General features: G+C 34.2%; 1 protein-coding gene across 1 annotated transcript in view; it reads left to right on the forward strand.

Moving 5' to 3' along the window:
• Positions 1-1,419: 1,419 nt before the first annotated feature.
• The window catches only part of LOC135227091 (nephrin-like), a 391,371-nt gene continuing 375,290 nt past the window's right edge, over positions 1,420-17,500 (forward strand). The window contains exon 1 of the mRNA XM_064266942.1: positions 1,420-2,016. Within this exon, the coding sequence (XP_064123012.1) occupies positions 1,926-2,016 (91 nt within the window). The 5' untranslated portion in view covers positions 1,420-1,925. The remainder of the gene's footprint in view (positions 2,017-17,500) is intronic.

Here is a 17,500-nt window from a genome sequence, read left to right on the forward strand (position 1 = left end):
GAAAATTTTCCACACGACATACTGTTTGTTGTTTGTGCTTATGTCTTTGTTTTATTCGTACTTCCCACGGTCTTCTCGTGTATCTGTTTATCGAAATACCTACACAATAATATCAGTGGTTATTATGTCTTTTTAAAAACATTGTCTTCGTGGGAAGAGGGGTGTGTCCTTATTGTGAGCTATTCAACAATTAAGCCCACTGACGTTTTGCAATCTGCAGATGTCTATATATATGCCTTTTATTTTGACAGTTGGAGTACACACGATTACACAGAAACTGGTGTGTATCATCAGCGTCCGTTTTCCACACATTCTGGAGCTTTTCAAATGATGAGAAATGAGTCTTTCACATCTAATCCTGTTGTTAAATCATCATCCAACCGCATAATTCCATTTTCTGCGCGAGTTTCCCCGAGTCGTTCAAATGATTCACCTACCCTTAAAGATTTTTACCGCTCTATTCATTTTTGTTACAGACACACATACCTTAGGCCTTATTAAAATTTCCCACTTTTTTTTTTCTTTCTTGGACGTTCAACACTTGTCCTTAATTTCGTAATGGCAAATACCAGCCCCATCCTCTTCCATTCCAGATATTCTGTGGTTCCCCCACCTTATCACGGAGGCCACGTCTAAACAAACACTATTCACCAGTGATTGACATTTTACCCTACAACCACCTACACAAGCTTTAGGTACTTTGAGCTGATGTTTGATAATATCAACACTTCACTTCATCTTAGTATATGCAGAATATATATATAATATATATATATATATGATATATATATATATATATATATATATATATATATATTTATATATATTCATATGTATATGTGTATGTATATATATATATATATATATATATATATATATATATATGATATATATATAATATATATATATATATATATATATATATATATATATATATAGAAAATATATGTACATAAACAGGTATAGGCATCCATTCATAGCTTCACCAATTTTTTTTTCCTTTTTTTTTTAAATAGTTTTTGTATTTTTAATGCTCGTTTATTTTTCATGTTGATGAAAAGTAAATCCTTCTGCCTTATGATAATGTGTAAGCACTATGCGGAACACCTTACAGTTAAGTAAAGAAAAGCAGCTTTAATAGCGTCATGCTAAGCACTGTTTATGGTTTCAAGAATGTAGGAGAAACTTCGTTAACGGTGTTATCTATATCCATAATAGGGGAGACTGTTTTAATAATTATTAATGTTGTTGCATAAGTTTCCCCTTATTCAATCAATCATTTTTTTAATCGTTCATGTTTAATGAATGTATCGTAGTATTAAGATGGACATCTCCCATTCAGTGTAATAATCATCAATACAGTTCCAACATTGCAATCAGTGAAACTAATTTACCTTTTTTAATTCTTCCACAGGTTTAATGACTGTATCGTATTGCTGCGGGAGTCGTCCATTCAGTAATCAATGAGGCCTGCCGATGAAAACGAGTGAATGTAAACAACGTAAAATTACTGGGGCATTCTTGTCATTTGTAATGACCCCTGAAAAGAAGGCGTGGCTTAGGTGTATTAAAGACGCGTTTTATCTCACCCACCTTATTAAATGTGGGCGAATAGAAAAGACTTCTTTTGTACAGTGAACTTCTTAATATTACCAAACTTGGTGTTGTCAGTTGGGAATAAAACGAAAGAGAAGCCGAATTTAACGGTACTTTTTGTAATAGCATGATTACCAGAGATGGAATTCATCATATACTTCATGCAGTGATAACACAGATTAGTGCAAGTGTTTCCTCTTTAACTCACTCCAAGAAAATATTGGCGAGTTGAATGCTTGTGATTAAACAGTGAACGGAGAAATATGAAAACGCCAAAGCCCAACAGGTACTATTCTTAGTACTTTCGTGTTAATCAGGAGGAAGCCTTAATGAAGAAGATGCTAGTTTTAAAGAACTTCGTCACATCAAGGAATTTTGGTCTGTGGTTCACTCTCCTGCTGGCCACCATCGCAAATAAAGGTAAGGTCCATTGGTTTATTTTATCTATGTTTCTGACAGGTTTAACTGTATTTTAGAAGTCCTAACTTTATAGTAATTTGCTTTATAAACGAATATTGAAGCTTTTTCATATTTCGGCTGTAAACGAAGTTCAACTCCATTTTATAGTTTCCATGTATTATTAAACCTGTAGGATTATGTCTGGCAATGTTGGCTAGAATGCTACAGTACAATTAGAAAATTAACCTGGTCTGGCTAACGACCAATAATAGACGTATATTGGTAAGTTTCATTGTAGATGTTTATCTGTAGGTGTAATTACAGATGTGTATTTGTAGGCTTAGTTATATGCGAGCAATCTGTTTTACTTTGAGTCTTCGTGGCCAGAATTAGATTTTGTTAAATGGTCGAGGGTTAGATTTTTAAGCAAACCTTTTAAATATAGTTTTATCTTAACTGGCGATGTTTTGAATCCAGTGGTATATAAAAGGTCACTGGATAAAGAGGATGAAAGCAGTGTTGAAATAAACAACTCAAGCAGAACACACTATAGATTTCAAGGGGCAGGAACTGAAAGCTTTTACAGTAAAGTCTCTGGAAGATGAGCAAAAAGGATATAATTACTTTCTGATATATTTGCAATGACCATATTTACGAAAAATGAAACTACTACTATACTGTAACTACTACACTCTTTTTTTTTCCATCTGTCCATCCACCTGTGGTGTTTTTGTATGGTAACACTGCGTCCCGGGCTTTAAATAGTTACGCTATGTGTAAGTTTTAGGTAAATAAAAGGATATCTGGGTGTACATTTGCAACTGAAAAGTGTTTTAATAATTTACTGTATGCGAAGTACACCGTTAATATTCGAAATGTTATATTATTATCATTGTTGAATGTAAGCTGATTGTAACTATCTAAAGCCCGGGACGCAGTGTTACCATACGGAAACACCACAGGCGGATGGACAGATGAAAAGAAAAAACAGGGTATAGTATACTGTCATCTAGAGCTAGAGGAATTCCAGGAGCTGCTTACATTCTAACGTTAAAATAGTACCCCTAATTAATGGTGCAAAACACGTTTTAATTCTCGTTGTATTATGGAGATAAAAGGAATCCTTACGATAGATACCTAATTTGAGGGTTTTCCATGTTTGTATTTTGCTGTCAGTAAGAATAGTTGAATAGAATGTTGCTGCGAAGCGATGAAATCATCTAATAAAGAAGCTTGAGAGAGAGAGAGAGAGAGAGAGAGAGAGAGAGAGAGAGAGAGAGAGAGAGAGAGAGAGAGAATCATATATATTTTAAAGCTGTGCATTTATGATGTGCTGGTTTCTATTTGAGTCTTCATTTCACCGTGACATTTACTCCAGAATAATCTTCTGAATGGGTAATTATAAAACTTTTGCGTTAATATTTTAAAAGTTTAGCGGCCCCATTTCTCGTAATATTCGAAAACTGCTCTTTACGGCTCTGTTCGTACCCTGCAAAGTTTGTACAAATTTTTTCAGTGTGCGTGTTGACCTTGACTTAATTCAAATTATTGACAATTTTACTACCAAGAAAGTAAAATTAAATTGTTGCGACTAAATTAACAGAACACTCTGTGGCCACCTGTATTGTAAACAATGATGTTGGTGCCACCTGTTTTTCTATTTGGTCTGTAATCGACTGTAAAATTAATTAGAACTATTTATTGTTTGTTTGTATTGTGTTTTTACGTTGCATGAAACCAGTGGTTATTCAGCAACGGGACCAACGGCTTTACGTGACTTCCGAACCACGTCGACAGTGAACTTCTATCACCAGAAATACACATCTCTCACTCCTCAATGGAATGGCCGAGAATCGAACCCGCGACCACCGAGGTGTTACGCAAACACCATACCAACCACGCCACTGAGGCGCTTTTAGAACTATTTAGAAATCTGAGAAATGCTTTAACGAACGCGGACAAATTCTGTGTGTTAATGAAAATATTATTTGTCATATTTCAAAAAATATTAGCTATTTTGAAGTCGTGTTCTATTGTAAGCACAGATTGTAATTTACATTTGAACTGCAAAAACCGGGTACACACCTTTTCCTTTGTTTTATACCTTTTATAATCATGATGTGTTACTCGTTTTTGGATACGTTTTTCTCGGCCGTTTCATGAATCAATTATTGCAGATTGCATGCACTGGATATTGGATTGCTTTTGCATATTGGCTATTAGGTGTCTTGTATAATTATTGTAACCATTTTCAAATCTCGTTCTGGTCATCAGTCCTCCCATTATGTAATTTTTTTTTTCTATTCGGTTTATAGGATCTTTGCTAAGATACTACTTACTTGACATACCCCAGTGTAAGCATATTCTTCTGAACTGATGCGTTCAATTTTTAAATTCTTTAAGTAATAATACTTAATTTAATTTGGTTTTATTAACAGAAGTGAGGACTTTCTGGAAGAATGTAATGTTTGAATAATCTGAACTTTGAGAAGTTTAACACCTGATCATGGTGTACTTTAGCTGCGTAACTATAATCTGTTTTTATCCATCTGTCATCCGCCTGTGGTGGTCGCGCATGGTAACACTGCGTCCCGGGCTTTAAATAGGTAAGCTATGACTAAGTTTTAGGTAAATAAAAGGATATCTGGGTGTACATTTGCAACTGAAAAGTGTTTTAATAATTTACTGTATGCGAATTACACCGTTAATATTCGAAATAGGATATTATTTAAAGCCCGGGACGCAGTGTTACCATGTGCAAACACCACGGGCAGATGGACAGATGGAAAAAAACAGAGTATAGTTAAAAAATTCTCCATGTTGTGAATCATTGAATTAATCTTGTATTCGTTAATAATAGTTTCAGTTCAACAACCTTCCATCATAGTATCTAATACAGTTGGCTCGGCATCACGTATTTGTTGTTAACAAGCAAGCTTCTCTGGCAGTTGTTTTGTTAAGTTGAAAAAACTAAAAGTGTCACAGTGGCCTAGAAACAATAGAGAGAGAGAGAGAGAGAGAGAGAGAGAGAGAGAGAGAGAGAGAGAGAGAGAGGCCTTTGTAGGAGAAGGGGAAGACCGGACAATAAGCCTTTTCTAAGCGTAAGAGAGATGGGGGTGGAATCCTTTTCCAGGTTCGGAATCCTCTTCCAGCGGCAGTCCAGTCCATCGTGAAGTGCACTTGTGGAAGGGGCTTTGCCCAAATCCAGCTTTTCTCCCAAAAATGTAAAAGAGAGAGAGAGAGAGAGAGAGAGAGAGAGAGAGAGAGAGAGAGAGAGAGAAGGAGGCCGAGAACGAGGTGCAACTCAAGGACTCACAGGTTCCACTGAAGAAGAGTAGGGAGTAGGAGAATATGGCTTTTCTGTTGAGGTTCGACTGCGTTCTGTGACCGAAGATCCGAATTTGATGGTTCGCCTACCCTTTACCTCTCCATCTGTAAAGTCCACCGGAAAATACATTTTTTCCCCCTGCCTTTATTCCGTCTCCAGTGCTCCTTTCCCCTCCCTACATGTACTTGCCACTTGTATTTCTTAGACTTATTGTTTCCTCTTCCGGCTTAGAGGCATTATCTCTTCATTCCCTTACTCATGACTGCTATATGAGACTATAATTTCCAGTTTCATAATTGTGAGAACATGAAGTTAGCACAGATAATGATATTGATACCAGAAGAGTTCTCTTTTGGGTAAACAAGTATCGAAATTCCATAGCAGGTAATGATTAATTATTCTGGGTTATAATAAAGGCTTGGTATCCTTTAGAAGAACCAGGAAATATACTCCAGAAGGATTGTTCTGAAACTTGATTCCTCTGAATGTCAGAGGTATACCTTCATTGTAGTTACTATAAGTATACCTACATTTTAGTTACTAAAAGTATACCTTCATTATAGTTACTTTAAGTACGCTTTCACTGTATTTACTTTACGTATACTTCCATTGTAGTTACGATAAGTTTATCTACATTTTAGTTACTATAAGTATACCTTCATTGTAGTTACTATAAGTATGCCTTCATTGTAGTTACTTGAAGTGAACCTCCATCGCAGTTACTATAAGTATACCTTTCACTGCAGTTACTTCAAGTAAACCTTCATTGCAGTTACCATAAGTATACCTTCATTGTAGTTACTGTAAGTATCCCTTCATTGTAGTTAAATTAAATGAACTTTCAACGCAGTACCATGAATTTACCTTCATTGTAGTTACTATAAGTATGCTTTCATTGCAGTTACTAAACGTATACCTTCATTGCAGTTACTAAAAGTAAACCTTCATCGATGTTACACTTGTGATTTTGATTTTCTTCACTCTATTTAATCATTGTTACTATTTGTTATGGTGATGCAGACAGGGAATTTCCCATAATGATTTTATGGTCCTTGTGCTCCAGATAGTCTCTTTTTTTTTAATGTAATCTTCCTCTCACGTCAATTCCAGGGGTAATCTCTTTTGAAATCAGTAAAGCGTTTTCTCCAAGAGAGGAGATGTTATGCTCATATATAACTTCGGAGATTTGCTTTAGGATTTCCAGAGCGGATGCATTTGGAAGGACGGTATTTAGCTTTTTTATTTACACACTCAGCGAGTTTGGAAGCCAGTTTATAAGTCTTACAGAAACCTGCTGCTTTTGATGCGAATTCTTGTTTTTGGTAGAATGCGCACTCGCTTTGGGCATCTGATCAGTGTCATGACTTGTTATGTCTTATGTACATATTTGTACATACACTCGTACGCATTATACAAATGTAAATATGTATCTATTTATCTATATATGTGTTCTTATATCATAAGGATATTATATAGTATATATATATATATATATATATACTATATATATATATATATATATACTACTGTATATATTTATAGTATACATTTATGAATAACACTTTGCTTTTGAAACATTTCCGAAGAGTTTATATGCAAGGGGAAAGCTTTATGCGACATGCATGGACATTAATATAGCTTAGGATAGAATTAATAGCGTCGTATTCTTTCGTTTACGTAGAATGCTGAGTATGAAGACTGATAAAGACCCACAAAAGAAAAAAGTCTAAGCATAATACTCGTAAGAAGGCTTACGAGGATTTCAGAAGAAAAAGAAGAAAAAGAAGGTAATAAAAAACGGGCGTAAACGTAGAGGGATAGAATGCTCCGAGGAGTTACCGGTACATAAAGAAAATGGAAGAGGGCAAGATGTTCGAAAAAACCTTAAAAGGAATGCGAGAAAGGGAGGAAGTAGTAAAACAAAAGAATAAAGAAAAAAGTTTGTAACGAAACAACATGGAGTGGGACAAGGTAAAACTTGTAGGGTTACTGTTGTCTGGAAAGCTGGAAGTGAGTGAGTAAATACTTATCTTTTTTAAATTACATTTGGAATTACGAAGGTAAATAAACGGGGGGTTTCTCTACGGATGCCGAAGTAAAATGTTTAAATGGTGGTAAGAAACTATAAGCGGCCCATTTCTCGTATGTATATATATATACTAGGTGCTAGATAGGTCCGTGTAACCCAGAGCATGGTTTATGAAAAGAAAATAGATAAATCAAGCCACAATTGAATACAGTACCACGACCTGAATTGTAAGGAATGCAAATTTGACAAAACAAACAACATCCTTGAAATGAATATGAAAATGAAGCATCATAAACATATATGGAAAGAAATGAGACTCTCTATCGTTCTCCAACCATCACTGTCTCTTTCAATCTTTCTTCTCATTAATACCAACTCTCTGTCTCCAAACAACCGCTCTTCTCTATCTGTCTGTCTGTCTGTCTGTCTCTCCCTCTCTCACTTTTTCCATCTTTCTCCTACCTAACAACCCCTCAACTCTCTCTCTCTCTCTGTCTTTTTTCCTCTTTCTTCTCCCTAACACCCCGCCTACTCTCTCTCACTTTCTCTCCCTCTCATTTTCTCTCTCTGTCAACCCCCTTCTAAAACCACCCTCTCTGACGTCATTGAAGTTTACCCTATAGTGTTCTTTTCCAAATGAGAAGTCATATGTATACAGAAATTTGTAAAGTAACTAAGTCTACGGGCATATCAAGCCCGGTTTCACGGGCAGAACCAGCTCTGTATCAAGGAATCCCTTCTCACCCTGGGGGGGGTAGAAATTTTGGGATCCCGGGATCCCGGACGTAGGTCTTGACCTTCCCGGGGTGGAAACACATCTCCGTTCCGAATCTCAGTCCCGTCAGACCAACGGCCCGGGCGCCCATACCAATCATACATACATACATACATACATTCATACACACATCGCCATATATAAATATATATATACCATATATATATATATATGTATATATATACATATATGATATATATCATATATATATATATATAATATATAATATTATATATTTCTCTTACACGCACGCCACACACACACACACACACACACACACACACACACACATATATATATATATATATATATATATATATATATATATATATATAAATATATTATATATAATATAATAATGTGTATGTATGTATACTGATTCACGAAAATCTAGAACGTGATGAATATTATATAAATAATGGCAAAATCCAAGAAGAAAAGTGAAACAACGGAGTACCACTGCAAGGCCTTTCGATTCTCGTCCTTTACTGCAAGGATTTTGCCTTATATATATATATATATATATATATATATATATATATATATAATATATATATATATATAACTATTTCTTTATTTACTTATTTCTAATCACAGTCTAATTTACATATGAATGTCTCATTACATTGGGAAAAATAACTGCAGGAAAGTGCATTATGAACGAGCTTGGTAAAACTATGCTGATTTGATAAAACATGACTTCCGAGTCGTTGAAGGAAATGATACCAAGTTTAGGAACAATAAGTTGGGAAGACATCATGTTTATGTTTTGGATTTCCCGTGAAATTGGCGGTTAAAGCAAATACTTTAAATTGTTACCCTTTTAGTTCCTTATTTCTGTGAGCATAATTTCGTAAAACTCTCAGTGTTTTGGATTTAACTTGGTTTACGAAATGCTGAGTTTGTACGGACCGCAAATTTTCTCTCTAGTCGTAAATATTAGAGGGCCAAGGAAAACAAGAAATAACTCTGCGAGATGTATTGTTGTTTGGTTGTTTCTTTCCATTTGTGGGCTGTGTAGGTTTCTTTGGCTGTTGCTAGTTAGTTATTGTATCTCAATATATTTATGTTTAGTCTGTAAATTATTAAATGTAGCTTTATGTTTTTGGGGTACGAGATGGCTGTTTCCGTTTTGTAAACGTGAAATTATTTACTATTTTCATCCCATACATACACACACACACACAACACACACACACACACACACACACACACACACATATATATATATATATATAATATAATAATATATATATAAGTATATATCTATATAATATATATATATATATATATATATATATATTATATATAAATATATATATATATCATATATATAATATATATATAATATATATATATAGATAATATATATAAATATTAGCTGAAGCCACTGGAAAAATTTAAAAAAGAAAAGACATGGCCAAGTACTTTCGTATATTCAACACATCTTCGGGTCACGAAAGTACTTGGCCCTCTGTCTTTTCTTTTTTAAAAATTTTCCGGTGGCTTCAGCTAATAAGCAAAAATCACATGCTTACTTTCCTGATTTCTTTATATATATATATATATATATATATATATATATATATATATATATATATATATATATAGATATATATATATATATATACATATATGTAGTGTGTGTGTTTAAGTTTAAATCCTTTGATTCATCATTTTTGTGACTTCCTCTCCCCCTTACCTGACGTTATCCATCAAGTTTACTTTCGGATCAACAACTACGTCTTCCATCATTCGAACGAACATTAATTGCTCAATTTCCTGACTTCATTTGATCTCATAACTACACTTTTGCTGACATTCACTCTTCCCTGCTTCTTCAAGTGTCAAGTATACTGTTGCAAACTTCACACTTAAATTTACAAATCTGTTCTCTATCACCCTGCATTCGTAGTTTTTTCTCCGACTTTTTGTATCATTCTATCCGTAGAAAAATTAAAGAGCCATGGAGACAAAATACGTCGCATATACACATTCAGACACATTGCTTTCATTATGAAAACCTACAACCTTCAACAATTACCTTAAGAACCTCGCCTCGTAAGTAGGTGTCATTAATGCTTTTTCGTTTCGTGTTTCCAAATGCTGATTGTCCCAGTTTAATATCCAATATCTTGTGGCGACTGTTTCATAAAAACCTCTTTACTACAATATACTTCATGGCCTTTTTCAAACGTTATCATAAGACAAAGGAAATGTCGTTTTTCTCACGGGGTCCATTGGATCGTACCATTCATCCAGATGCACCTTACCTACCCTGGCCAGCCACTCAGTGACACTATCACCAACATACTGCAGTATTTCACTCGTAATTACAGCAGCTCTTGGTGCCTTTCCATCATTCAGCTTTAGATTGCTCTCCTAATATCACCAGCAGTCACATCTGTTAGCATCGCAAATTTAGGCGAATCCCATCTGTTCTTGTATAACATGTGTCTGCCTCTATTTAATGTTTGACATTTAGCAGCACCGCGCTACTGACTCTTCTGACAGCAATTTTATATGCCCATTTTATACTTTTTTATACCTGATGACCGTGACTGAAGCAGTTATTGACAAATGCTCTCTTCTGGCAAAGTGGACATAGAGAACTTTTTTTCATATTGGTACAGTAAACAGTTTCATCCGTGTACAATTTTCGGGATTCGTTAAGCAAGTGGAAAACGAAAGTTTTATTAGGTGGAATGTGGTGCGTGAGTCTACGTAGGGTAGTGATCATTGTTTGAATATCGATGTTATTTTTTATAAAGGAACATGATGGAAAAACATGATATACCATCTTTTGAACAACCTGTCATAGGCTTCCCCTTCTATTTTCTTTTAAATAATGAACCTTGGAAAATTTTTAGCTTGTCACGAAAGCCGTAACCACTTTCTAAATAGAAACATAATATGTAATGCATTCACGTATCCGGTTCCAAAAATTGAATATATATTTACGTATATATATATTATAATATATATATTAATTATAATATATACTATATATATATATATATATATATATACTATATCTATATATATATATATCTATATATATATATATACTATATATATATATATATATATATATATATCTATATCTATCTATATATATATATAGATATAGTATATATATATATATATATATATATATATATATATATATATATATATATATATATATATATATATATATCTTTTTATGCATATTTATTCAGATCTGTGCGCTCACAGCTTTGTGATCATATTTGTAATCTGTAAGTTATATATACATATACATATACATATATATATATATATATATATATATATAGTATATATATATATATATACATATACATATATATATATATATATATATATATATATATATATATATATATATATATATATCGAGTACATAGGTATCAGTCAGTAGTGTATGGCTGGGTCTTACAAATCGTTTGATTTATGTGAACAGTGGAACGTAAAGAAATCTTCGATAAAGTTCACCCAAACCGCTCCCTTGAATATGGAATAGTCAAGTTTTGCATGCGGATCGTCAGTCATCCTTTAACTTTATCAAGTTTGCTTTTGGTTTACTTTATCAAGTTTGCTTTGGGATATTCTTGCATGTTTTCTTTAACCAAGCAGTGTTTCTCTCTCTCTCTCTCTCTCTCTCTCTCTTTTTCTCTCTCTCTCTCTCTCTCTCAAGTCCGTCGAGGTAGAATTTCCTTGCTTGCTAAAAGCCTGCAACGTTTGCGACGGCAATAATTGCTTAAGCACTAATCTTTGGAACTGTGACATCGTATACGTGTTGGACGATTATCATGATAAATTGTTCCAACCAAATAACAGATGCTTTCTCTCTCTCTCTCTTCCTCCTTCTTCTCTCTCTCTCTCTCTCCCCCCCCCCTCCCCCCAACACCCCACCCATCCACCCCGTCATCTGTCTTGCGCGTTGGGTTGCCAAGTACACGAAAATCCAAGGAGATCCTATTTCCACAAATACCCATTTTTAAGGTAATAGTATAATAGCATCTGACGGATGTTTTTCATTAAGATATTTGGATTATATACCGCTACGGAAAATTAGGTAAGAAGCTTACTGATATTATTATGACATGAATTTTTTTGTTTTCTAGCTCCGGAGAATTTTTTTTCGTTTCTACATGCGGGAATTAATTCCATGGGTTGAAAATTACTGTAGGGAAAATTTTTATATTATTATTATTACATTTGTCACTAAATTGTTGGCGAACGTATGCATACGAACGCCCACATACATTGATATATATATATATATATATATATATATATATAGATATATATATAATATATATATATATATATATATATATATATATATATATATATATATATATATATATATATATATATTATATATATATCTATATATATATATATATAAAGTGATTGAATGAATATGTGCGCGTAGGTGCGTATATATGTAATATCTTTCCTTGTACGTATTGTACGTGTATAGTTTTATTTGTCCTTTGCTTGTTCCATTTTTAGTAACGCACAAATTTATTCATCAAGCGAGAACAGCAAACTCGCTTTTGGAAACTGAGAAAAGGAATCATTCCTCTGCCCTTTATTTGGGATTCAATTTATGTTCGCAGTTTCCACGTGGCTTATTTTACCCTATTCTCCACGTCAAACTTTCCCCATAACGTGATGAAAACTATGGGATATGCTCTCTCTCTCTCTCTCTCTCTCTCTCTCTCTCTCTCTCTCTCTCTCTCTCTCTATCCTCTCTCTCTCTCTCTCTCTCTCTCTCTCTATCTACCGCATCCCGAGTATGATGAAATGCTCATACGTCATTCTTTCCAATGAGTTAGTTCTATTAATTTTCCAGGGCTTGATATTTCCAGGAAACCAAATGTTGGCAAAGACAAAATAACAGGTCTCGGAGATTCATTTGACATCAAATTGCTTAAGTATTTCCCTGTGACAATCTCTGCAGCATTATATGGCGAGAGAGTGGCTATAACGCCTCTCGATAGATTATTTTATTTTATGCTTTTGATTGTGTTTGTTTTTATGCCAATTCTCTCTTTCTCTCTCGCCCTTTTTCTTCAGTGTTATGGTTATGACGGGAAAATTTCCTGGGTGTCTGCCCAGTCCCAAAATGCAGTGAATACAATTTCTTTTTGGGGGGCTGGAAGCAAGCGTCCTTGGCAGCCATCTTTATGAGTTTTCTCTGCAAAATAAAATAGAAATGCAAGGTGTTCGGTTTTGCATCCGCCATCGAACTTTTATTTATCTAGCAACATCTTTGCACATTAGTTTCCTGGCGCTTTCTTGCTGCTTTTTATGTCTAATGATCTAGCTACTTACGTTCTTTCGACTGCCGGGTGACAAGGACTCTTTGGTGATAGCGTCTTGCAGATGTGGGTATGTATATATATATTATATATAATATATTATATATTATTATATATATATATATATATGTATATATATATCTAAATATATATATATATATAAATATAGATATATATATATATATCATACTTAGCCAAGGCAACAGGAAAAGCGAAAGAAAGAAGTACCGAGCGATTGCGTGTTATTTCCAGCACATTTTCAATTTGAATTGCATCTCGAAAAAGCGTTGGAAATAACACGAAAGGTCTTGGCACTTCTTCTTTTCCTGTTGCTTCAGATCACACACACACACACACACACACACACACACACACACACACACATATATATATAATATATATATATATATATATATATATATATATATGTGTGTGTGTGTGTGTGTGTGTGTGTGTGTGTGCGTGTTGGTTTATACGTATGTGTATGTGCTCGTGTGATTGTGTCGTAAGAGGCCAACCACCTACACAGATATGAAGAAAGGATTATACTTTATTTGCATAACTAGCAAAAATAAGAACAACAATTCACCTTTTACATGATAAACCGCTCTCTTCGAATTCTGAGCTGCAGAGAATACAACATCCGGATAGGATTTCTTCTTGTAGATAGATTTCCGCCGAGGTAAACTGCTTGATAAACGATTTTATGCTTAGGTTTATAGAAAAGATAGAGCAGATGTACCGTCATTTCCTTGAGACTGCTTGATGTCAGGTCAGGATAATCTTTACTCTGTAATGCCAATGTTTTTTGCCCTTGATTTTGTTCTCATTCTGAAGGCGCTTTTTTGTGTAATAAAGGTTTACCTTTATTTTTTAGGTAAACAAAATGGACAAGCTCGCCATCTTTTATTTCTTAAAGGATAGTATTGTGTAATTGAATAGTTTTGGTGAACACCATGATGTTCAAAAATGCTGTTGAGTTTTTGTAAATGTTGAAGTACAATATAACCTTTGACATTAGTAAGTGTGTAATATATATATATATATATATATATATATATATATATATATATATATATATATATATATATATATATATATATATACAAATATGTGTGTGTGTGTGTGTGTGTAATATGCATGTGTATCTTAAGCAGTAAAAGAACGTTGAATATCCCGATGTCTTGGCAAAGCAAGGCTTATAAATGAACAAAACAGTGATTTTATACTTTGGGTATGAAATTCTATATCTTTTTAACCTATTTGAATTTCTCAAAAAATGAAAAATCTATAAGGAAGTATATTAATTATTTAGAAGGTACGAAAAAAGGGAGAAAAATTCAAGGATATTTTAGAATTCATGAATTACATGATGAAAGACGTTGACAATTAATTCAAGCGATACAGGGAAAATAATTAAAGAGGAAGAAACATGTTATTTCAGCATTGTATTTGCCTTTGTTTTTATATTTTCCTCGAATTGAAGTCAAGAACTAATATCTGTACTGATTTTTCTCTGCAAAGGAAGTGGAGAGGAGATACAAGGTTTTCAAATCTGGAAAAACAGTCGTTGGATAACCCTTTCCAGTTTTTTCTGTCGATAAATATTTCATGTGTCCCAATTAAAATCGTTTCGTTCATTTAAAGTGTAGCGACTTTGATTTTGTTGTCCTAAAACGTGAAAATAAAAGTTAGCAGTTGTATGCATGGTCATATATGTGAGTTTATTTGTGTGGAACATCTTACAGTCACCCTAAACAACATAACAAAAGTTTCTCTCTCTCTCTCTCTCTCTCTCTCTCTCTCTCTCTCTCTCTCTCGTCTCTCTCATCTCTCTTCTCTTTCCTTCTCTCGCTCCTCTCTCTCTCGTTGGACGAGTCGGTTACGTGCTCGACTACCGACCTCGGGGTCCGGGTTCGATTCCCCGCTCTGCCAACAGGGAATCAGAGGAATTTATTTCCGGCGATAGAAATTAATTTTTCGATGTGGTTCGGATCCCACAATAAGCTGTAGGTCCCGTTGCTAAGTAACCAATTGTTCCCAGCTAGGAAAAAATATCTAATCTTTAGGGACAGCCTTAGGAGAGCTGTTAATCAGCTCAGTGGTCTGGTAAAACTAAGCTATACTTAATTTATCACTTGATTTTGCTTTCGAAAACAGTTAATTAATGCAGTATCTTTTTACAAAACACGGCACTAAATATCCGTAACTTATCCGTTTATCATTTAGAGAGAAACGATATCGTTCAGGTTGGTAATATCATTCGAAGTCCGAGATTTTTCGGTGGACTAATATAGAATTCATTAAAGGGCCGACGAACCAGTGGTCATAGTAACACCACTACAGGTTTAATAATGGTTACGAGTATGTCAGAATATGTGTCTTTTCCTGTCCGAGCGAGAATTATACTTGCTGACTTTCATGCTGAGGTTACTGTAGAATAATGACGATTAGTAGACGAATGTAATGGTTGCAGACATTTCTGTAATTTAACGCGTGATTTTGAAATTTAAATCGAAATGTAACAAATAAATACACAGAAGTTGTAACAAGTCACTCGTGGAGTAATTTGCCAGGACTTTTTGCACCGTGAAAACCGTTCCCAACCATTTCAGGGGACAAAGCCATTTGTGTGATATCTTGTCTGATGTCCGTTCGCCTTTAATTCCTCGTGGGGTTAAAAACAGAGTGAGCTACGACTTACAAGTATTTCACTCTCAGAACAATTCTCTGGCAAATTGCGAGCGTACTGAATAAGTTATTAATATATTATTCATAGTACCGCCGTCGTCGTGTTTTGATATAATTACATATTCCCGTTCAAAACCCTTTGATACAAACGGTTCACATACATGAAAAGTAAACATTGACTGATGGCTAGTTTTAGGTAATTCATTGTTTGTTACTTTAGTGTTGCTGCCATTCCGGCCTTTGAAGTGTATGTGGCATTGCCCAGATGTTTGAAGAGTAATAATAGGTCTTCTTCAAAGCGAGCTTCTTGGCACGCAGGAACTACAAGTTGTGCTGCTGCCACTTGAGACTTCAGAACTATTTGTATTGCAAATTATAATTAGAAGGAGCTTGAATTTACGTAATTCAATCTTCTAGTCCAGTATGGAGTTTCTGCTTGGGTCATTTTTGGAATCTACAGCTGTAAAATACTCCTACTAAGATAATTTTCCTTATAAGACAAATTAGTAGCTAACATTTCTGTCACACGAAACTTGTGAACTATTAAAGGAACTTGAATTTACGTTCACTCTTCTTAGGTGTTTATGGCAGTTTTCTTTGGATAAATCTTGTAATCTATTGCTATAAAGTATTCCCACTGAGATTGTGATTTCCCTAGAAGAAAAACTAGTAGCCAAATGCTTCACCACGCTGCCAAGATCATCATTTGCATCCAGTTTCACTTCAGGCTTAGTTCCAGCCGTTGGAAACAGGGTATGGATATGTTAAGCTGTCCTCTAGACGTAAACTCTTGTTTCTGGGAAATCTGACGCACGCATGTCTGGTCGGCGTTACTCACAGGAAAACAAGGGGGGGATGATTTATCGAAGTACCGCCACTCACTCCCTTGAATGAAGGCCATCCCTCAGTTGGTTTGTGACCACCAGCGAGAATCCATATACAGGTATAAGTACCGTACGTGCGAGTATTGAGAGTGAGGAGGAGGGAGAGAACTACCTTCACTGCACGAGATGTTAATCACGCATATATACATATTATATATATATATATATATATATATATATATAACATATATATATATATATATATATATATATATATATATAGAGAGAGAGGAGAGAGAGACGAGAGAGAGATGAGGAGAGATTGAGAGAGAGAGAGAGAATATATTACTATATATATATATATGGATATATATCTATATATATATATATATATATATAGATATATATATATATATATAATATAAGTTGAATATATCGATATATATAGATATAATATATATATATATATATATGTGTGTGTATATAATATATATATCTATATATCTATAGAATATATATATATAT

The sequence above is a fragment of the Macrobrachium nipponense genome, chromosome 15 (assembly GCF_015104395.2).
Source record: "Macrobrachium nipponense isolate FS-2020 chromosome 15, ASM1510439v2, whole genome shotgun sequence".
Classification (NCBI taxonomy): Eukaryota; Metazoa; Arthropoda; class Malacostraca; order Decapoda; family Palaemonidae; genus Macrobrachium; species Macrobrachium nipponense.